Here is a 22054-nt window from a genome sequence, read left to right on the forward strand (position 1 = left end):
AAGACCAGTTATCGTTATGTTTTATTGTAGGTTCGGGAGCTGCAAACTCGTTTGCAAAGTGTGCAGGCAACTGGCCCATCCAGCCCAAGTCGTCTCACTTCTGCAAATCGACCGGTTAACCCCAGCACAGGAGAGCTGAGCACAAGCAGTAGTAGCAATGACATTCCCATAGCCAAGGTGAGCTACTGCAGATTACAATAATACTTATTATTATCTAGGTGAAGCAGACTTCATTTTGCACAGCCACTGTGCATGGATGTTATTAACTGGGAAATATCTAGGATCCCCAGAGAGTTTTCCAGGGTCCTAAGTAGGCCCAGGAATTTGAGCATTTGATATGGGGGTCAACCTTATGGTAGCCTATTTTGGGTTTGTAAATACAGCTAGTAAACAAATTCATTTTGTATAATCTTCATGGGTCCTTTGTAAGTTGTGCAGCATTCTGACTTCTAGATTGCTGAAAGAGTGAAGTTGTCAAAGACGAGATCGGAGTCTTCATCATCTGACAGACCTGTCTTAGGATCGGAAATCAGCAGCATAGGGGTAAGGACTAATGATTATGTGCGTGCATGTTACCTTCTGAAGATGACTTGTGTTTTATTTAAAGCAGCATTGTTTTCTCTCTAAATTTAAATCTGAGGTAACTGGAGGAAAAAAAAAAACTTTAAAAGTTAATAAGAGAAAAAATATTTCAACAGGGGATATTACTCCTCGAGAAAAGACTGGTTGCATTCCAAATCAACAGAGAACTGTGTTCTGTTTTGTAATGCCACTGTAAATCCACAGTGCTGTTGCTACTGTGTGTTAATGTTTGTTTCACTGTAGAACTTGGCTCAGATGTTTTCCTGAGCTTTTGAGGAAGTAAATAGCTTGTGGCTCAGGCTTTTTGTATCTATGATGAAATGCTGTTCACCCTTTAGGTGGTAGAATTTTAAATCAAAATATCTTCTTAAAGTAGAATTTATAAGTATTCCACCAAGTATAAAATTCACAGTAAAAACTGAATAATGACTGTCTTGATATCAGTGAGGAAAACTCCACCCTCGATTAAGACAGTCTGTAGGAGGAATCCAGTGCTATCTGTTCACAGTGATCTGTTAACTACTCTGTGCAGGTGTCTAGTACTGTGGCTGAACATTTGGCACATTCCCTTCAAGACTGCTCAAACATCCAGGAAATCTTCCAGACTCTTTATTCACATGGATCTGCTATCTCTGAAAGTAAAATCCGCGAGTTTGAAGTAGAGACAGAGAGATTAAATAGGTAAGGAGAAAAATTAGATGTCCTCAAATGTGTTGTTTACTGTTAATTTTTTCAAGTTGCTGCTTTTTTTCTTTTCTGAGCATTTCACCTTTCAGTTCAAGCTCAACTCTGGCTGCTGCAATGAACATGAAATGTAGTGTAGAGAAGATAGAATCATTTGCTAAGGACTCTTTTGGTGACTGTTAGTTCTGTTTGTGCCATGGTCAGCATGGCATCTTCATCTGTGCAAGTACGGACTGTACAGTGTCCTTTGCTATGGCTGGCCAAGTAAACATGATGTTATTTTTCATGAAATACATCAGTTCTAGAAATAAGGATATCCATGAATTATTCTCTACCATTGTGGAAGTGGCTTGCTTTGTTTTGTCCTGAAGAAGCTGAATTCAAGCATTAGCTGTATCCACAGAGGTACTGGTATATGGTGATGTGACAGTGCTCCATTCTCGCTACAGAAGAAAGATTGCAGTATTCTGGTTTCAGTAGGAGAAAACAAACTGCTGATATCCTTCAGAAGCCCTAAGAAAACCAATGCATCAGTAACCCATTGGAACGTAAAATAAAAAGCTGTGGATTGGGAGCATGAGAACTGCATCTCAGAGTTCCTGAACATTCTCTGTTCCCCACAGCTGCCTCAAATTTAGTTTGATCAGTGCAGTATCTCTTTCATTTATAGGTCATGTTTCAGTATTACTGCACTCTTTTTCTTTATTTTTGTTTGTTCTGATGTGCACTGAACGAATTTTATGTGCAGAGCACGTCCTTATAGGAGATATCAGAGAAGAAATAGGAGGTGAGACATCTGGAATATCTAACATCTGTGAAATTCAGGGTTTTGTTTCGATCACTGATAAAAGTGCAATAGCCCTTCTCTTTATTCTGTTTGTTAAGAAATCAGTGCTTTCAGAGTTGTTGGTGGCACTGATCCGAATTATCTGGTCTCACTGTATATCCAGCTCTTGTGATTAGTCATGATACATTGTGGTATGTTGATGTGTATTGTGGCTCACAGCAATGAGAATAATCAATAATACTGGTATTCTGAAGCCTTATTTTCAATTTTAGAGTTGACCTCATTGAGGAGAATATTATGAGTAAGTTCTGATCTGAGACATTTGACCATTGCCTTCTGGAGATTAATGTCTCTGAAAACTCAGTTTGTATTTCAGAAGATACAGTAATTTAAGTAAGATGGTTATTCTGAATACTCCAAAAAAGGGGGCAGCTGCCGGATCCATATATACTTCCACACATTGCACTAACAAATACAGCACTTGAAAACAGAAGCAGATGGGCAGCAGGAAGAGACAAATGGAGGAAGAAGGATTAAGCAAAAAGTTAATATCCGTCGCAATCTTACAGCAACAAAATAAAGATACAGTTTTCTACTTGCTGTTGTTTCACTGGGTTATGCTTTACTTATAAATTTTTTTGGGAAGTAGAGAAGAGGCAGTCCAAAGAGAAAGAAAGAAAGAAAGAATCTTTTGTCTCTTGGTATGGGACACAAAACTGATAGGCTTTGCTGTCATCGTTAAAAATATTTTGTAAACCAAATTGATCTTTCCTATTATAAATTATGATTGTTTTAGAGTTTTCAGGACAGTGTCTGCAAGCTAAGCTTGAAGGTTGCAAATTACTTCCTTTTCTGCAGCCGTATTGAGCACCTGAAATCCCAAAATGACTTGTTGACAATAACACTGGAAGAGTGCAAGAGCAATGCTGAGAGGATGAGCATGCTTGTTGGGAAGTATGAGTCCAATGCCACAGCCCTCCGGCTTGCATTGCAATACAGGTATGTACTTATGCAGAGGGTGGGTAAGCTGGAAAACGAAGGAGTGAGTGAGACTTGATAGATGTCTCTGAGAGTTAAATTGTTGATGTGCCATTGTAGTGGTATTAACTTCTGATTCCTCCCTGAAGAACTTTCCTTATTGGCTAAACTACTTGACAGACTGTGTAACTGGAGTTATTGAAGTTGCTGATGTGCATTTCTCAGACACAATTCAACAGCAGCAGCAAACTCAATCTAGTAGTGTGATATACAGATTTATCTTTTAATTTTTAAACATTGAATTAACATTTGAGATTGGGAAATTTTAATTATGTTTTATACCTTTATGTGCACATAGAAAAACTGTGATATCTGGGTGGGTTGAGGAGAAATTAACATGTTCATTATTAACTCATCCTTGTACAGCAGGAGAATAATTGTACTGTGCCTCTGAACTGCACATCATTCCTAAGTCCATTGTCTCCATTGCTCAGATACCATCATTAATATCTTCAAACATTCCCTCTGAAACCAAAGAGTTTCTTAAGATCTGAAAGCCAGTTCCCCTAAAAGTAAAAGTATCCTGGAATGTTATTCTGAGTTATGTGTACACTTGGACTGTGTATGCTGTTTCTGATCTTAAGTTACATATTGTCTGTGTTAATCTAGTACCTTTCATAAGACCGGTGGTCCAAGGAATTGTGTTGTACTCCATGTAATTGAGAGAGACTTCAGGGACACTCCACGTAATACAGAGTGACTTTCCAACATCAGCTGAAATTTTGAGAGAATTGCTTGGTGTTTGGTTACAAGTATCTAAATTTACTTTAAACTTTATGTAAAAAGATGTTCTAATTTAACTCCAACTGCAACTAATTTGGAACAGGCACTTCTGGTCTTAGAACAAACTCTGTGTCTTTTAAATAATGTATTACGTTTCTATCAGCCTTGGGCAAATTATAAGAAAATGTATATTGCAGATAGGTATGTATCTGTTTTCAAACAAATTAAAATGCATCAGAAATGAGGACTCAAAACTTTTCCTAGTATCTTGGCTTGCATGGAGGAAAGTCTTAAAGCCAGGAACAGAGAAACAAAGTATTTTTCTTGTATTTTCTTCTCTCATATAATAATTTTATGTAATATTGTTCTATAATATTGTTGAGCAGTATGGGATACCATATTTTACGTATTAGGAAGGCTGGAAAAGAGTTTCTCGAGGATATTCTCAACCATCATGCATATTAGTGACTGTTTGAGACGTGCTTCTGGTGCTTGTATCACATCGGGTCATTATCTTCTGTTTCAAGACCAACCCAGGGCCTTCAGTAGAAAAGAGACTGTTGAATGCTTGTGATAGAAGCTAAGTATGTCACTTAACATCCCTGCTGCTAGACACGTGACAGGGATCATGTAGTTCATTAGCTACCTTTCCTTTGTTACTGATAGGAAGCATCTTTTTTTCCAATGTTTTTCTTTTTCAGTGAACAGTGCATAGAAGCATATGAGCTGCTGTTGGCATTGGCAGAAAGTGAGCAAAGTCTCATTCTTGGGCAATTCAGAGCTGCAGGAGTTGGTTCTGTTGGTAAGATTTCAATGAGTCATTTCATTTTTTTTCCACATTTATGAGCATTGAAGTTGGTTGTAACTGTGGGTCATCTCATGACCCACCACTTAAGAATGCTGTCTGGCCTTTCCTTGTTTTTAACTAAGTAGTTGGTTTTACACATCCAGAGAATAGGGAAAAAGAGAGCCTGGAGTGAAATCAGATTTCAACATTGAACATATATATTGATTATATATATATTAAAAAAAATGTGTTGATATATCGATAGATAGATATCTATATTGATATATAGATAGATAGATATCTACATCTATCTATCTATACATATATAAATTGGATTGTGTGTGCTATCACTGGGGATGCCTATTCTGGCAGTGGTGAGGCTGCTACAGGCATGCAACTGCATGGAGTGAAATAATTAAGTGATACTTCTGAGCATATGTGAGTTAAAGTCATGCAACTGTGGTAACTACAAGTACAAATTTTGTTCAAACTAAATGTTGAACCCACCAACACCCCACAGTTGGTGTAGTTAATGTAAACTTGGAGTTAAAACAATACAGAAGTAGCATTTAGTAGTTCAAAAAAAAAAAAAGCTCTATTATACCATGTAAGTAAATAGCTAGTTCTGAGAGTGGGTGAGGGCTTTTTTTGAGTATGCTGTTCTCTGAATGATAGAGTGAGACTTCTTCACAGTACTGTTCAGAAGTGTTTGAATCTTGACATGAGTGCTACCTTCATTTTACTCATGGTAAGAGATCTTTACACAATGAATACTAGCGTGTGTTTTACAATCCCATTCCTCTTATGATGGGAGAAAGTAACTAGTATTCTGAGTAGAAAGAGAAGCCCTCAGAGAGAAAAGAATAGCTTTGCTTGCTATGCTGAAGCATAGTAAATGTGTGGTTGAGACAGTAATTTATAGTGCTGGCTTCTCAAAAATCACTGAAACGTAAACCAGAAGCTTTTAGGAATGAAGTGACCATCTGGCTTTACAGGCACAGGACTGATGAGTACAGCCTCTTGTTTTGGAAAGCTGGATGCACTCGTCTGACAGCAACTCTGCTATTAAACATTCAGCTTAGTTTGTATCTCCTCTAGTGCTACTGATAGGCCTCTGTACAGCTGACTCTGCCTGCGCAGCCTCTGTCCTGCAGCAAACCATACAGTAGATGTCTTTATTTTTCATCCACCTTCTTCCCAGTGTCTGGTCATTCCACATTCCTGCTGAAATATGAGTGGCCAGCAGAATTTAGTTTAGTAGTGGATTTTCTGCTCACACAGAAGACAGAAATCTTAGAAAAGATAAATATTTAATTTGAGTAGGGCATCATCTTATATGCATTTTGTGAAACAGAATGTTGCTTAATTTTTACATATGTGTTTGCCTACAGCTCTTAGTTATAGTGTTATCCATTACAGCCCCATGATAGAAATAGTGCTGACTGCGTGCTATGTAATGCAGTTTTGGAGGAGGTTGTTCGGTATATTTTCCCTAGCTGCTCTTAATTGAAAATTCCCAATCCCATTCTTCTGCATTAAAAAAATACTTTTTTTATTTAATTAATATTAACATTAATTATATTAACATTAATTAATATTAAAGTTATCTCTACTTCATGCATTTTGCTTAGCAAGTATGATTATTTGACTCAAATAAGGATGAGGTCAAAGTCTGAGATAGAGCAAGCTGTTTGTTGATAGTTATGGTGTCTTTGCATTGTATCTAAGCATGGGTATATAGGTTTGGTCGGAATTTCAGAGTAGACATGAGGTTGTCTGACTTTATTGACTTGACTCTAGCTGCAGTTAGGACTACAAGAGTATTATCTGCTGTGATTTCTGTCCTGCCTCTGCTGAAGTGATTGCTTAACAGCTGCATAGTCAAGAGAAATTATAGCAAACTAATAAATAGCAGTGCTCATTTTCTCTTGCTTAAAAAGGCTGCTTGTAGAAAATAAAGCAGTCATTCCAGGTGGAAAGGGAACCTGTAAGAACACGGTCTGGCAAACCCATTAGGCTTAACATTAAGGTGCTTGTGAGAAAAGGCACTGAAAATAACTGTGCTGTGACACAGCATTGGATTGCTTGGAATAGGAGTTGTAATTTAGCCTGGTGCTTTCCCATTGTGTTACTAACTTGAGCATCTTCATAGAATCATAGAATGATTCTTAACCTGATCCTAATCTGCAGTGCATGCCCTTACAAACTTTTGAGCTAGTTAAGGTAAAACTCTACTTAAGACATGTACCTGGAGCAACAAGTACTTGGAGCTTGTGGCTGGGAGGAAGATGGATTCAGCCCAGAAGCTGATGCTCACGCAGAATTGAAGTTGCTTTCACATTACAGATTGATAATTTATAATCACAGTCTTGTAAGTACACTGAGAATGCATCAAAGCAGCTCTACTGCTGTAATTTTTATCACTCTTCTCACTCAAACCTCTGAAACATATTGTTTGTTTAAAACTAGGTGACCAGACAGGTGATGAAAACATCACCCAAATGCTAAAGAGAGCTCATGACTGCAGGAAGATGGCTGAGAACGCAGCAAAAGCCTTGCTGATGAAACTGGATGGGAGCTGTGGGGGAGCCTATGCAGTCACTGGATGTAGCGTGCAGCCCTGGGAAAGCCTCTCATCCAACAGCCACACAAGGTAACTTACAGCTCATCTGCTTTCCTGCTCCCCAGGAATGTGATCTCAGAACAAACGTTATTTTTTATTGTATTTGTTGAACTACCTTCCTCACCTCTATCTGCTGAGTTCTTTGCTTTGTTTTTCAAGTCACCATGATTTGACCATGACCAGCGGTCTAATTGTCTTTAGACTTTGAGCAATCGTAGCCAAGAAGTTTTTGTATAAATTTATTCCAAATGCATGATTTGGAAGTTAGATATATGCTTCATAAGGGCAAAAACATTATGTGTGTTTTACTTCACTAACTTTCTTTTTGTGTTATTTGAATCTGGAACATGTAATTCTTGTTCATATGTGTTGTATGCGGACAGCATGCATATATGGAGGTGCAAAGATCAGAATTACTCTTCCATTGAAGTTCTGGAATGTTCAGGAATGTTGCAATTCCAGCCATTTCATTCTGAAACATTGTCTTCTCATTTCCCTTTGACCTACTCAAAATTCCTCCTTCCCATGCCGTTCCACTGCATATCAAACTGCAAATGAACATCGTTAAGTGACAGTAAATTCTTCCAGAAAAGGGCAGGATGATTCAGTTTTTCTGAAGAACTAAGGAACTATGAAACTTAAATGAGCTATTATTGCATCTATGTTCTAGCTCAAATATATCTGCTAACAGCTTCATTTTGACTTGTTGCCTGCCTGTGGTGTAGTTGTACTCTGCAGCCAATGTGTGCACATTTATGGGTACAAATTTGGCAAACATCCTGAATAAAAATAGATGAACATTTTTCTTTTTAAGTTATTTTGATTTCTCAGATTCAATCTAAGACTTTATTTTAAATCAGTTTTTGAGCCAATTCTTTATTCAAATGCTGTCTTTTTTTTGACACTTCAAGAAGTTTATTTTAGTACTATATCATTTTCTGTTCTTGATGATGCCTTCTCTAGAGGATCTTATTTCCTGCCATCTGACTAGTGTGAAATAGCTAAAAAGTCAGCAAGAAGGTAACCTGAGGGAATGAGATCCAAATAAGAGAGAAACATCTTATTTGGAAGTTTTATGGTGCTCTTTCAGTCCAAGAAAGCCTTATTTTCAGAAATTAATGTGATGGTGTGTGTGCTAGTAACATGATGATTGCTTGTAAGCTGGTCAGAGGTACTGACCAGCTTTGGGAAGAGGTTATAGAAAGCTGTTTCGACTTTCCTCAGCCTATGTGCACTTATGCCCTATCTGCAGCTACATGTGAATGTGTTCTAAGTGGCCATACGTGGAGCACCTCTACTCAAGTTGATCCTCTTTGCTGCTCTAGTACTTAAAAAGGTTGTCTTTTTTTCATAACTATTTCAGCATTTCCCTTCCTTGTGAGATGTCTGATATGAAGTCAGAGCATATGTTTGGTTGGTTTTTTTAACAGTTTATAGTTTCCAGAATCGAAGGGGGAAGTTCATATGGACATACTTATCTGATCACAACTTGCATATTTTTGCCCCTCCCATCTCCCACTGCTCCCAGTGTAATTTTTCTTGTCTGAACACACATACCAGTGAAAACATTTCTGAAATCCTAGCTCCTACGTGAAATACAAATCTTCTTTCCTTCTGTTGTGTTCAAGTGATACATGATAGAGGTGTTTTGAGATTTTTCCCTCCCATGGACCCTGTCTCAAAAGAGAAGAATCACTCTTCAGCTTACAGACACCTTTGTGGCAACCCACGGGTGGAAGCCTTTCAGAAGGCACCCGCTTTTTCTATACTTACATCAGTAAGTGCTCTGTCTCATATTTAAAAATTGAAGATTTTAACTCTCCTCTCCCTGTCATTCTGGATCCCTTTTTTCTTCTTTCCAGGACCCTGTGCATGATTTTCGGTGTTATCCTGCCTATGTTGCAACTTTCTTAATCCATTTGTATGCCTCCTCTTGTCTCTTGGGTCTCTGCTGCTGCAGACAGACATCTCACTGCCACAGACCTCCAGCTGTCTCAGCTTCTTCAGTGTTGCTGTTTCACATTTCCTTTCCTTTTCCACTGCAATAGTAATCCAGACAAAGACAGGAAGGCGGACTTTGGATTTCTAGCTGCTGTTGCCTGCTTAATATTTTTATTTGTCTTAAAGAACTTGTCAATCTATAAAAAGTGCGTAGAACATGTCCACATCATCAATGAGGGCTCTGTGAATTGACAGTCAGGAACCACTGCAGTTAAGTGAAAACATTTTTACATAATGTGGTTCAAATGCACTCTGAATCTGCAAGACTGTTCTTTTGCTTTAACTGTTTTAGTGCTGCAGGCTTTTAGTTGCAAATGTGTACTGTTGCCTTTTCTCTTTGTAACCAATAGAGTAGAGGGAGTAAACTGATGGGAGCCCTCCTTCACTGACAGTTGTGACAGATGAGGAATTCTCTGCATTCTTTGAAATCTGATAGAACAGGGAGTTGTAGAAGTGTTGACCCATCTTTAGTTTGGCATTTCAAATGTGATTCTGAATGTCAAATCACTGAACACATTACTGAGAGAAAATGCTAGGGGAGCCAATGGTGACAAGTGATTAACAATTGCAAAAGGGAGCAGCTGAAATGAAATGACATGTCATTGCAGAGGTTGATACTGGCGAGATGAACAAAAATAACAGCAAGCATCTCAGTTTATTTGACTGGCAGCAGCATGACAATGTTGTCAATTAATTTTTGAAAATAGAGGTAGTCTGTGGTGTAGTTTGAAGCCGTAATTACTTTAAAGGACAGAACCAAATTGTGGAACATATATTATCATGAGGTTTGGCTGCAGCTTGGAAAAGAATGAAACAGAAGGAAAGAGCAGCAATTGTAATGCTAAATTAAAATGGAGGGTTTTAATTCCGTGTTGTGTCAGTAACCCCAACCTTACCTCTGGATTAATGGCAAGGAAGATCCACTTTCTTGTATGCGAAGGGAATTCTTGTCAGTATTATGTAGTGTTACAGAATACCTGGACATAGCCAAACACAGGACTGTATCACTCATCAGAATCCCGTGGGATTTCAGATTAGTAGCTGACATACAGGATTATCTTGGCTGAAGTGTAGGAATAAATTACTTGGAAATATTCTAACAGGTATCTTATTCTTCATTGCTAGACTGAAGTAGTCTCAGGAGTGAGGGTGGTTTTACCAAAGGTTCTGAATTTAGCCAAACACGCTTTTTGTATTTTGGTTGGTTGTACTGTTTTTCAGTTTCTTTTGAAGTTACTGTTTTTCACCACTGTGCTGTTTCAGACCTCAAGTCACAGGATTTGTGTAGAAGACTCTTGGCTCACGTATAGTTTGTGCCCATCAAATACATTATTTAAAGTGCAGTGGTTCAGTACTCACTCTGTTCTTTTTGTTCTGTCAGCCTCGTATTGATTTGACTTCCAATAGATTAACTGACTGTTATACTGGCTTTTATTGACAAAATTCTGCAATATACGGAAGTTACTCAGTGACACTGTTGACTCATTTATATCCAGATACAGCCTTCGGTTCACACACATGCACATGAACAGACACACGCACAGGCAAATAAAACTGCACATTATACCATAGCAGCCTGCATTCTGTCGGTCTGATTTCCTTTCTCCCAGTTGCCATTAAAAAGGAAAGCAGTGTCTGAAATTCAGGATCATGTGCTTACCAGCTTAAACAGAGCACCAGTGGACAATCATGGCTGTAGAAAGATTTAGGGCTTTTGAGGGAACACACTCTGGCAGGGCTGTGCTGTGGGAGTTGACAAGCACTGTGGTGGCATTGCAGTGGCTCATCACACTGTCCTGATTTCGCAGCTGTTCAGAGTGGGCTTTGCACCCTGCCTTTCCGCTGCCCATTTCTGGGTGGGGGCTGGTTGCTGAATGCTGGAGGAGAGGGAAGGTTCTTTCTTGTCCTTTCTGCTGGCTGAGACAGTGTCCCCATTGAACTTCCCTCCATCTTAATTATATATTAAAAAAAAAAAAAGACCTTGCTCAGAGGAGCCAGCTCAGCTGCAGGCAGGCAGGCAGCCAGGACTGAAGTAAAAGCAGCCTGAGTATTGCTGGCAGCAACCCAGACTGCCTTCCCTAGTTTGGATGGACTTGCATAGCCATAGATCTTTAAGGGCCAAAATCTGAATATCTAGCAAGTCTGAGTTTCAGCACAACGTAACAATAGACTTATCAGCATTTTTGCTTGTTTTTCATTCCCAGCAGGAGAGCTAGATTTTCTCTCCTTGGCAAGTGAAAACTAAGATGAGCAATTTGTGTCCCGAGGTTTGGAGCCTGAGTGGACTCTTAAAGCTGTCCTTTCTTTGTTAACAGCTGTTCTACATTTAATTCAGGGAAGCTGTGTAATTGCTGTCTTTAGATGTTGGGGAAACTTGCAACACAGCTTCAGTAAAGAATTAAATATTTCTCATGTTACCTACCTCCATGATTTTTACATCAGTACCTATTTCGGAGGGGTGCCAATAGATTCAGTAAAGTGAGACTTACGAGTTGAGATTCTGTAATGAAGAGCAAGAAAAAATTTATTTCAACGTGAAAGTTTCTGTGCAGTACAAGTGCTGGGCGTTTTGTGCTTTACTGCAGATGGAAACAGGTGAAAACAAAAGAAAAGACCAGTTTACTAGTACTGTGGAAAATAGGGCACTCGTAAGAAAAAGAAGGTATAATAGGTGGTAGTAGAGAACTGTGGAAAAGAAATATAATGCAATATTTTGTGAGGGTGAAAGGTTCTGAGAAATCTTTGTAGATCTGCCAACTCCCTATCTCCTTCAAGGTCATGCTTGGACTGTGTGGAAAAATTGGGGATTATTGGAGGCACTTAAAAATCAGTGCAGCTTTAGTTAAAGTAGAACTGAAAGAGAAAAAACCAAGCCTATCTTGATAGGCTTCCCGTTTTCCACATGCATAATACATGGTAGGACATCATCCTGACTCTCTCAGCATGTGGCAGGTGGGGCTTTTTTTTCCTCCTACAGAAATGTTGAACAGCAATGCAATTTGATATAGAAAGTGATTTATTCCCCTGCTGATAACTGAGATCATCTAGCATTCCAGACAAGCACAGTTAATGGATGACTTATCCCTCAGCCAGCAGATAATTACAGGACCTCAGGAGGCAGCAGGCAGCTTTGAGTGAGGTTATAGAAACAACACAGCATTTTATTTTCCTTTAAGTGTTATTGCAACTATATTCAGCCCCGGAAATTCTGAAGCTGTATCAGTCTTGGCCCCCTGCAGCACTGGCATGCATGTAGGTGAGGAGGCAGGACTAAGCCACCCTTATCCTTAACAAGACATCAGTTTTCCTTTTCTGCGTTCCCTTTGTAAACATTTGTGAGGCAGACTAATGGGCAGTCATTTGTTTGAAACCATGCCCACAACAAAAAGAAAGTTCTGACAAGGCTGATGATGTCTTTTTATTTAAAATCCAGCTAAACTAGGGGTTGGTTTTAAACCCTTCTGGACCTGAAGGAATGTCTGTATACAGTGTAGTCAATCTATCTTAACATAAATTGAAAGATGCTACCATCTGATAGCTGCCAGTGGTTTTTTTTTCCTGGATTGATTCCTATAACTGTCCATTAAGAAATATGAGATAGTAACTGGTAATGCCATCAGCAGATAAAAATGAGGAGCAGGCTGATACTTTCTTATTAGCTGATGCTTTTTCACAAGATGAAGAATTAGTGGCAGAACAGCAGAGAAAAACTTGACCTGCTAGTGTATGGCTAAGAAATCTTAAGTAGCTTTTTTTTTTTTAGTTTAAAAAAAAAAAAAAAAAAAACCTTGTTTCAGAAGACAGCATTCCATAAGAAGCAATGTGGTTACACATCACTAAAGATCTGGCTTTGCAGCGAAACTGATTTTTTCATGCAGCTTAGAGAATTAATTTCTTCTCTGAATTTGTCACACCCCTCTGCATCTTCTGAATATTGCAACACCCACTCCACTTCACGTATGCCCTTTCTGTGAACTTCTAAGTAAAACTCAGCTGTGTTGATGAAGTATTTAAAGAGTATTTGATAGAAAAATACAAAATGTGTTCCAGTTTTTTTTTAATACTATTATTTCTGTTTCCAGTACTACAAGCTCAACTGCAAGCAGCTGTGATACAGAGTTTACAAAGGAGGATGAGCAGCGACTGAAGGACTACATCCAGCAGTTGAAAAATGACAGAGCAGCGGTAAAACTAACAATGCTGGAGTTGGAGAGTATTCACATTGATCCCCTTAGTTACGATGTTAAACCTCGTGGAGACAGCCAGAGGTTAGACCTAGAAAATGCGGTCTTGATGCAGGAACTTATGGCAATGAAGGTAATTTAATTATATGCAACAGAGTGACAGTGCTGACAAAGCTCTTGTGCTAAGAATGCTAAGAATGTCATCCATATGGGAGGCATTGATAGTGATTGCTGGGTAATAAAGGGTTACTTAGTTGGAGTGAATAATCAAAGCCAAAAATCCAGTAGTAAAATAGTGACAGAAGGTGGTGCATTAGCAATGACGAGCTATGTGTGTTTTGAATTAGGCAAAAACTTCATCTGTGGCTCTGCTCTTGAAATGCTCTCCTTGACAAACCAGATGCTTTTTCTAAGACACACAGCAGCTGAGTTGCTTGAGGGTGACCAAAAAGCATGATACAGCACTTCCCAAGAGACTGTTTGCTACTTACAAGCATGCAAATGCTCATCTTGAATGTTTGTGAACTCGAGCAAAACAAATTCACCTCCTTTTAGTACTGCTGTGGGAGGAAGAATGGTCTGTAAAAAAACAACAACAACAACAACAACAACAAAAAACCTGTCATCCATAGTAGTTTCAAGCAGTCACAATTCCAGAGCTGTTCTAGACAGTGTGTTGAAATTTTTAATTTGTGTTAGAGCTAGAGCAAAGACTGGGTGTTGTAATGACAAACAGGAAGAGATTTTAGGAGAACTCATATTTCAGGCCTGGTTTATGTGTGCAGTTCTAAAGATGGGATCTAGACAAACTGACCTTTATTCACCAGGTGTACAGCTTATATAACTTTAAACCTGGCTTCTGTATTGACTTTGAAAATTAAGAGAGGTGAACTGAAATGTAATTATAGAATTACAGACTGGCTTGGGTTGGAAGGGACCTTCAAAGCCCATCCAGTCAACCCCATGCCATGGGCAGGGTTGCTGCTCAACCAAATGGTTGTGTGGGCACCCAAAGCCCCATCCAGCCTGGCCTTGAGCATCTTCAAGAATGGGTCATTCACACTTTCCCTGGGTAATGCCTCACCATCCTCTGAGTGAAGAACTTCCTCCTAACATGTAACCTAAATCTCCCCTCTATGCTTTTTGCATACTGTGTCCACCCATAACTTGGTGCTACATGTAGTACATTGAGTTTTCAATGCAGGAAATGTCCCCAGAAGACACCTTTCTTCTTGTTTGATTCCTGCGCGGTTTGTACTGGAACAGGCACACACTTTACTTATGTAGCTGAAATAATCTTCAGTCCTTTCTGACAGAGAACACATTACAGTAGTGTTCATTGTTTATCATTTGCGAGAATTCAGAATTGCAGAAAATTTCTCTAATTTCCCAAAATGGAAGTGGTGAAAAAACTCAAGGTTGTCAAAACTTGGAAAGGATTTGATGGTAGATGGCATCTCATACCACAGAAATTGAAATCACTTCCATTTCTTCTCTGGGTAAAACATTACAAAAAGCCCAAAGGCAGAGCTATACCGTGCATGCTTTGGTCCCAGGAGAAAGTACTACCTTATTAGCATTCCTTACTGTTGCATTTCACCTTTCTCTTCTGTTTAGCAAACTATAGCATAGCTAAGCCTATAAATTTCTTGGCTTTCAGAGTATATTATTTGTATGTATTTGAAATATGAAGCTTAATCAGAACAGTATATACATTTGATTTCTTCTTTAACTTGAAGCAGATGGACTCAGGATGCAGAGGACTTCTTTATGTAGCTTCTCTTAGTAAATTCCTTCCCTTCAGCATTCTTAGCAAGGATAGGTACAGCTTGATTGAGCTACTCAGGTAATTCCTACATTGTTGGGTCTCGTGACCTGCTGCCTTGTTCTTGAAACTTGTAGGATAAATGCAAACAAACACACCTTTTGACACTTTTCATTTATGATGTCAAGAAAAAAATGATCACCAGTTACATTGCTTCTTCCATCTATGTATTATGCTAATGGTGCTCTGAAGATGTCTTTACACCTTATTTATTTTTATCGATGAAGCTGATCCATTAAAAGATAGGCTGGAGGTGGTGTTAAGAAGCGTTTTATTCTGTTCTTCTGTTGCCTTGATTTATTTTTCAGTCATCCAGAACATAAGACCTATTGGTCCACCAGGGCTTTTGTAAAATCAGATCTTTCCTTCAAGCAGTAATTAACCGTGTTTCCAAATACATTCTTGTCTGCAGTTTGTCATCATTCAGTGGGTCTCGCTGTGAGGTCAGTTGTTACGCCCCAGTTAGCAAGGAGATTACTTCTGATGGGTGTAAATAATTCTTGTTTTGCTGTCTTTCTGCATTCCAAAGGACATGTAATCTAGATAAGAAGTCTAAACTTTCTACATTAATCATTTTTCCTCTTTTGTGTGTAGGTGTTGATGAAACTGCTACAATCCACTCTTTGCTGAGAATGTTAAAAATCCTTTCATTCATCTTAATTAAGCAGTTAGCGCTCTAGTACACGTGTATAGTAAAATACACTTAAACCAGAATACTGCTTTTATCAACTGTGATATCTTTTTGCTTATGAAGGATTGCATCTTGTGTGCAATGATCCTCTTGCAATCTTTTTTCGTGACTTGTGCAATGTCCTTGCTGTTTTATTCTTCTGATATGATCATGTCCAGCACAAATTTTAATTTTGAGAATGTTGTGGTGGTTCTGATTATACTAAATGAAAGGTCCTTCATTTTCATTCTAGTTTTCACCCAAATTCAGAATTGGAATATAACTGCAAGTACTCAGTATTTGTATGAATCAGTATGACTTCAAATACTCAGTATTTGATGAAATTAATCCTGAAATGACCAGTAGATTTGTCACTTAAATCTTGTGAGGTTACATGGGTTACGAAAGTCTTCTTCAGTCGACTGAAAGAATCACTGCTGGCCATCCCATCCTTTGTTGTTTCATTTTTTACACGCCACTTGTACTTCAGGTCCATGCTCTGAGGAGGCTATTCTGTTAAGCTGCACAGTTCTCAAGAGTTCTGTAATTTAAAAACAACAACAACAAAAAACCCACTGTATAAGCAGAGGTGATATTGTCATTGAAATTAAATTTGGATGCTATCCTAGAAAACGTATTTTCATTAAAAAAAAACAAACTATTACATATGTAAAGACTAATGAACTCCATAAATAAACTTGATCTACTTAAATTCTTTTTATGTGAAATATTACTTTTTGCCACCCTGCCCCACAGTCTATATCTAAAGCGGTATTCTCAGCCATTATTTCAGCCTTTAATTTCAACCTTCCCACTCATCCTTTTTTTTTCCTTTCCTGAGAGCCTCTCTAAGGGAATAGGTGACAGTTCTTCCACTTTACCCCTGCTTTGTCTTTGCATCTCTTCTTCAAAGTCCAGTTGCCTTGATATGGGAAGCCTGATGTGTGGAGGGTAATTTGGGTATTCATGATATCAGACTACATAATGATCTAAGTTTACTGTCTTCATAAACAAAGTAGTTAACTCACCACTGGCCCTCATGTTTATTCTGAGCTAGTGGACAGTGTAAACAAACACCTCATCTTTAAAGAGAAACTTAAAGTGATGAATAAAGTAAGTTTCATAGATCCATTGTTCCAGAGGTTAAATCCTCCCTCTTTTTTTTTTTTTTTTTGAGAACATAAATGCCCCATACTGAATTTGCTTAGTTTCAGCTTCCAGCCTTGGAATATTTTGCCATGCCCTTCCCATGAAAGTAGACTATAACCCTATGTCAGGAGTATCTTATATTCATGTAAGTGCCAGCATACACTGTGTAAATTAGTTATATGCCTTCACTAACCAGGCTAAGTAGATTAATGGCTTCAGAAATAGAGGATTAAGATGCTAAGCACATACAGTTAGAAGATCCATTTTAGTTCCTGTAACTAACTTGCCTCATCATTTATCAGTTATTTACACTTTTTGCTATTGACAGGGAAATTAACGTTAAGTTTGCCTAACAGCTAAATTTCTGCAAATCACATAAAGTAAAACTGATTGTGCTTCTAAATTTCAATCCATAAACAAACAAAAAAATGGATGATTTTAAAGCTCATGCAAACTTTTCCAAGCCTGAGAAGTTTTAGGATGCCCATTTTATTTTTGCATGGTTTATATTTCTGAAAAAGTCTAAAATTACTTTGCTTACAGTATGCTCTCTGTAAGTGTACTATACCTGTATGCACTGGCCTACACTTAATCCAGACAATAAATTTTTGTTAGGAACATAAATTCTCTTATTCAGAGAAGATTAGTCTGAATATGTTCCAGCATTGTTTATTTAATTTTTGCTAATAACAAATGTCATACCAAGAAGTATTTTTGAAGAGTAAGAAATGGCACCTCAGATATTCTAGTCACAAGAATATTTTTTTAATATAAAAAGTAGTGATTTGTTTTTAGCTGGTTATCCAACAATTGACTTTCTTTCTGAAATATTTACAAAGTGAACAAATTTGTTCAGAACTTCAGTAAAGAAACTGGTGCATGAACTCAGCTTGTAAATACATGTGAGGGCAAGTAGAGCTTGCCATGTTTTAATAATGAGAATGTGGTTCCAACTTCTTCGTTGTTGTTTTCGAGGTGTTTTGTGTATCAGGTGGTGTGATTTTGTGTGTATATTTTAGGATTATTTTTATAAGTATTTTGTGGGTACTGGATTTTCATGAGTTCAAAATGACTGGACATTCCATGGGATAAACTTTTCCAAATAGTCATTAAACACAAAGGGACTTCTGGTTTAAGGTACCCCATCAATTGCAAGTTGTGGGATGTTAAGAGCGAGTGCTAGAACTCATTCAACCCTGCTCACTCATGCTTTGTTCATATGCTTCTGCCCAGCCACTGCCAGAGTGGACGTTCGAGTAGAGAGGCTGTCCCCACAAAACTTTTGTGTTACTATGATTGACAGACCTATCAGAATGGTAGATCATTTGTATGTGAACTAGCTTTCAGAATTGGACTTTATTCTATGAGGTACCATTATCTACCTTCTGTGAATCATATTTATGAAAGAATTTTTAAAACTGCAGCTTTGTGACCCTCCAGTTGTGAATAGTTAGGATTCTGGCCATTTAGAGGAGGAAAATTAAAAATAGATATCTGGTGATGCCATACTTAGTTCCCCTTGTTGACTACTTGTACTACGGAGGCTGGGTGTAAGGCAGGAATAGGTGATCTGTGTTTGCTGCCCTAGTCCTTCAAGTATATTCCATTGCAATGAGATGAACCAACTGTAATTTGTATGTATTGATAAGAAATTGGAAGCTGGCATTTAGGGTGCTGTTTGATGAGGATCTCAGATACTCCTGTGTTTAGGAAGGATGACATGAAGGAACATGAAGGACAAAGTAGAACTGAAAAAATTTCAGCATCTGGTGACCTTCTGAGATAGCCAGTACTCCAGGCATCACAATATCTGAACTGTTGCCTCTTAGTTATGTCTGAGAGGGGATGGCGTGTCTTGTGATACTCACTTGTAACACATAGTGGCCTTCCTGACAAAGAGAATGTGCTGTCTTAAAAAGCCTTCTGGATGCTGATAGTGTTCTTCATGGAAAAAGCACACGAGTGAATGCTTTGTTCGGTTTAATCTTCTTTTTGATATATAGTCCCATTCAGGGACGTATATATCAGTCAGCATTCGGATAATGTTTCTTCAACAGGAGGAGATGGCAGAGCTCAAGGCACAACTTTACCTACTGGAAAAAGAGAAGAAAGCATTGGAATTGAAGCTGAGCACTCGAGAGGCCCAGGAACAGGCTTACCTTGTCCATATTGAGCACTTGAAGTCTGAAGTGGAAGAGCAAAAAGAGCAAAGAATGAGATCTCTCAGCTCAACCAGCAGTGGAAGCAAAGATAAACTGGGAAAGGTCAGGAGTCAAAATAAGTTCTAAAGTCAGCACAAATATTATTTGTTGTGTTTTCCACTTCTCTACAGTAATCTTTAGCATGTTAATCATTCTGCTTTTGTCAGTATGTTTGTGTCCTTTCTGTATTCTCTGATTATTAGGTGGTTCTGTATGTGCTGTTATTTCTGAACGCTTTGCAGATTTACTGTTAAGCCTGGACAAAAATAACTTTGTCTTTTTAAGGAGTATTACAACAAAGCCATTCTTCACAGGCTATTCTGGTTGAATATGGTTATGTCTTGATTGTTGCCACTTACTGGAAACTTACAGTGGAAGAGAGAGCAAAACACTACGTCCTCCCCAAACGCTAACCAGGAAAAATTAGATACCATTCCTTTGAAGCAATTAGAGCATTGAAATGGCAGTCTCTTTTTGCAAATCAGTCTGTAATGATTTGAGAACTGAGACATTTTTTTCCGTTTAGTATATTAAAGAAACAAATTTCTGCATTAACATTAATAATTTGCATGAAGAAGTAGCGATACCTAGAAAAATTTTTGTGTCCACAAAAAAACTCAGTAGTGTGTTTTGAAACAAAATCTGGAGGTAGTGCATAGCTGTTTCCTTACTTGTGTAAAGCATTTGCCCACTTAATTGGGCAAAGCATCATAAGAATTACTTGATTCAAGTGTGATTAAAAGAAATAATACAATGCATTGGCAGTTACACATGCTATACTAGAATTGTGTAGTGGTTTAAGAATCATTTAGAAGAGTGTGTGTGGTGTTAATTAGCAAGTCTATTTCTTGATATATTTATGCACCGCTGTGTTTTCATAACACTGCGATGTTTATTTCACCACCATTTCAAAAGTAGCTGTGAAAGAAGTTTTCAGAGTTCCCTCACTAAGACAGTAACTTCAAATATGATCTTGACTCATTTCTCAGGAATGCAGCGATGGCACCGCAACACCGTTAACACTAGCAGAGCTGAGACCATACAATGAAAGCGAACTGACAGCTGAACTTACAAATGCACTCAGGCGGTAAGCGGCTTCCTTCACAAGAAATGTGACTTGTTTTGTAGGTCTAAGGGAACATTTAGTTCCAAGCCCATACTCTTACCTTCAAATGTTTTTAGGATTGATTACAGACTTCACCTGTGAGAAAGAGAAGGATCAAAGTTCTTCTCATCTTTCCTTCTCCTTTGCTCTTGTTCTTAACTCGATAAGTTAAGAACTTCCCTACATTGGAGGGAAGGGAAGCCATCCAGAGGGAACTGGACAGGCTGGAGAAGTGGGCCCATGTGAACCTAGTGAGGTTCCACAAGGCCAAGTGCAAGGTGTTGTACTTGGGCCGGTGCAATCTCAGGTGTTTATACAGACTGGGCGAAGATCTCCTTGGGAGCAGCCCTGTGGAGAAGGACTTGGGTGTCTTGGTAGACAAGAAGCTGGACATGAGCCAGCAGTGTGCTCCTGCAGCCCAGGAGGCCAAATGTTCTGGGCTGCATTAAAAAAGGGGTGGCCAGCAGGGAGAGGGAGGTGATTGTGCCCCTCTACTCAGTTCTTGTGAGGCCCCATCTGGTGCACTGTGTCCAGGCCTGGGGCCCCCAGTACAAGAAGGGCATTAAGGTTTTGGAACAGGTCCAGAGAATGGCCATTAAGATGATCAGAAGGCTGGAGCACCTCTCATATGAAAAAAGGTTGAGGGAACTGGGATTGTTTAGCTTGGAGAAGAGAAGGCTCAGTGTGGCCTTCCAATACTTGAAGGGAGCACATGAACAGGAGGGGAATGGCTGTTTACGAGGGTGGATAGCAATAGAACAATGGGGAATGGTTTTAAACTGAGGCAGGGGAGGTTTATGTTAGATAATAGGAGGAATTTTTTCATCAGAGGTTGCTGACACACTGGAACAAGTTGTCCAGGGAGGTTGTGGATGCCTCATCCCTGGAGGCTTTCAAAGCCAGGCTGGATGTGGCTCTGGGCAGCCTGGTCTGCTGGTTGGCGACCCTGCCCTTGGCAGGGGGGGTGTTGAAACTAGATGATCATTTTGGTCCTTTTCAACCCATGTCATTCTATGGCTCTGTGATAAAAGTCAATGGTGCTCAGCTCCATTCACAGAATCACAGAATTGTAGGGGTTGGAAGGGACCTAGAGATCATTGAGTCCAACCCCCTGCCAAAACAGGCTGCGCTAGTAGGTGTCCAGATGGGTCTTGAATATATCCAGTGGGGATTGCACTATCTCCCTGGGCAGCCTGTTCCAGTGCTCCATTAGCCTCACTGTGAAGAAGGTCTTTCACACATTGGTGTGGAGCTTCCTACGCTCAAGTTTATTGTTGTTTCCCCTTGTCCTTTCCCCACAGACCACTGAAAAGAGTTTGGCCATGTCTCTTTGACTCCCACATTTAAGACCTGCAAACATGTATTGAGCAGAACCACTATGCTCCCTTCATGGGATTTCATGTACACACTGCATTTGAGCTCAATTTGATAAACTTGATTGTATCCTAGGCATGTTTCTGTGGAAAGTCATTTACCACAATTTTCCAGGACTGTGGGATGTGACTCATTTTGAACCTCTTCTGTTTTGGTTTTCTAATGTCCCTGTTCATCCACTGGCAATCGCTTTGCTTACTCAGAGCAAAGAGCATCCGTGTGGGTACTTCTGCAGAGAGAAGGTTTGCAGTGGGGCTGAGGAAGAGGAATGCACAGCTAGCTGGCCAGCCCACCTTGCCTTCTCTGCTCTGCATTTCCAGG

The 22054-nt window shown here is 39.0% G+C and overlaps 1 protein-coding gene across 5 annotated transcripts in view; it reads left to right on the plus strand.

Moving 5' to 3' along the window:
* Positions 1–22054, plus strand: part of MCC (mutated in colorectal cancers) — a 199242-nt gene that overhangs the window by 160576 nt on the left and 16612 nt on the right. For all 5 annotated transcript variants that reach the window (XM_413971.8, XM_040655698.2, XM_046905991.1 and 2 more), the window contains 9 exons: positions 31–177; positions 454–543; positions 1115–1263; positions 2912–3052; positions 4516–4616; positions 7071–7254; positions 13308–13542; positions 19111–19317; positions 20244–20341. In XM_413971.8, the coding sequence (XP_413971.5) occupies positions 31–177; positions 454–543; positions 1115–1263; positions 2912–3052; positions 4516–4616; positions 7071–7254; positions 13308–13542; positions 19111–19317; positions 20244–20341 (1352 nt within the window). The remainder of the gene's footprint in view (positions 1–30; positions 178–453; positions 544–1114; positions 1264–2911; positions 3053–4515; positions 4617–7070; positions 7255–13307; positions 13543–19110; positions 19318–20243; positions 20342–22054) is intronic.

The sequence above is a fragment of the Gallus gallus genome, chromosome Z, assembly GCF_016699485.2.
Source record: "Gallus gallus isolate bGalGal1 chromosome Z, bGalGal1.mat.broiler.GRCg7b, whole genome shotgun sequence".
NCBI lineage: Eukaryota > Metazoa > Chordata > Aves > Galliformes > Phasianidae > Gallus > Gallus gallus.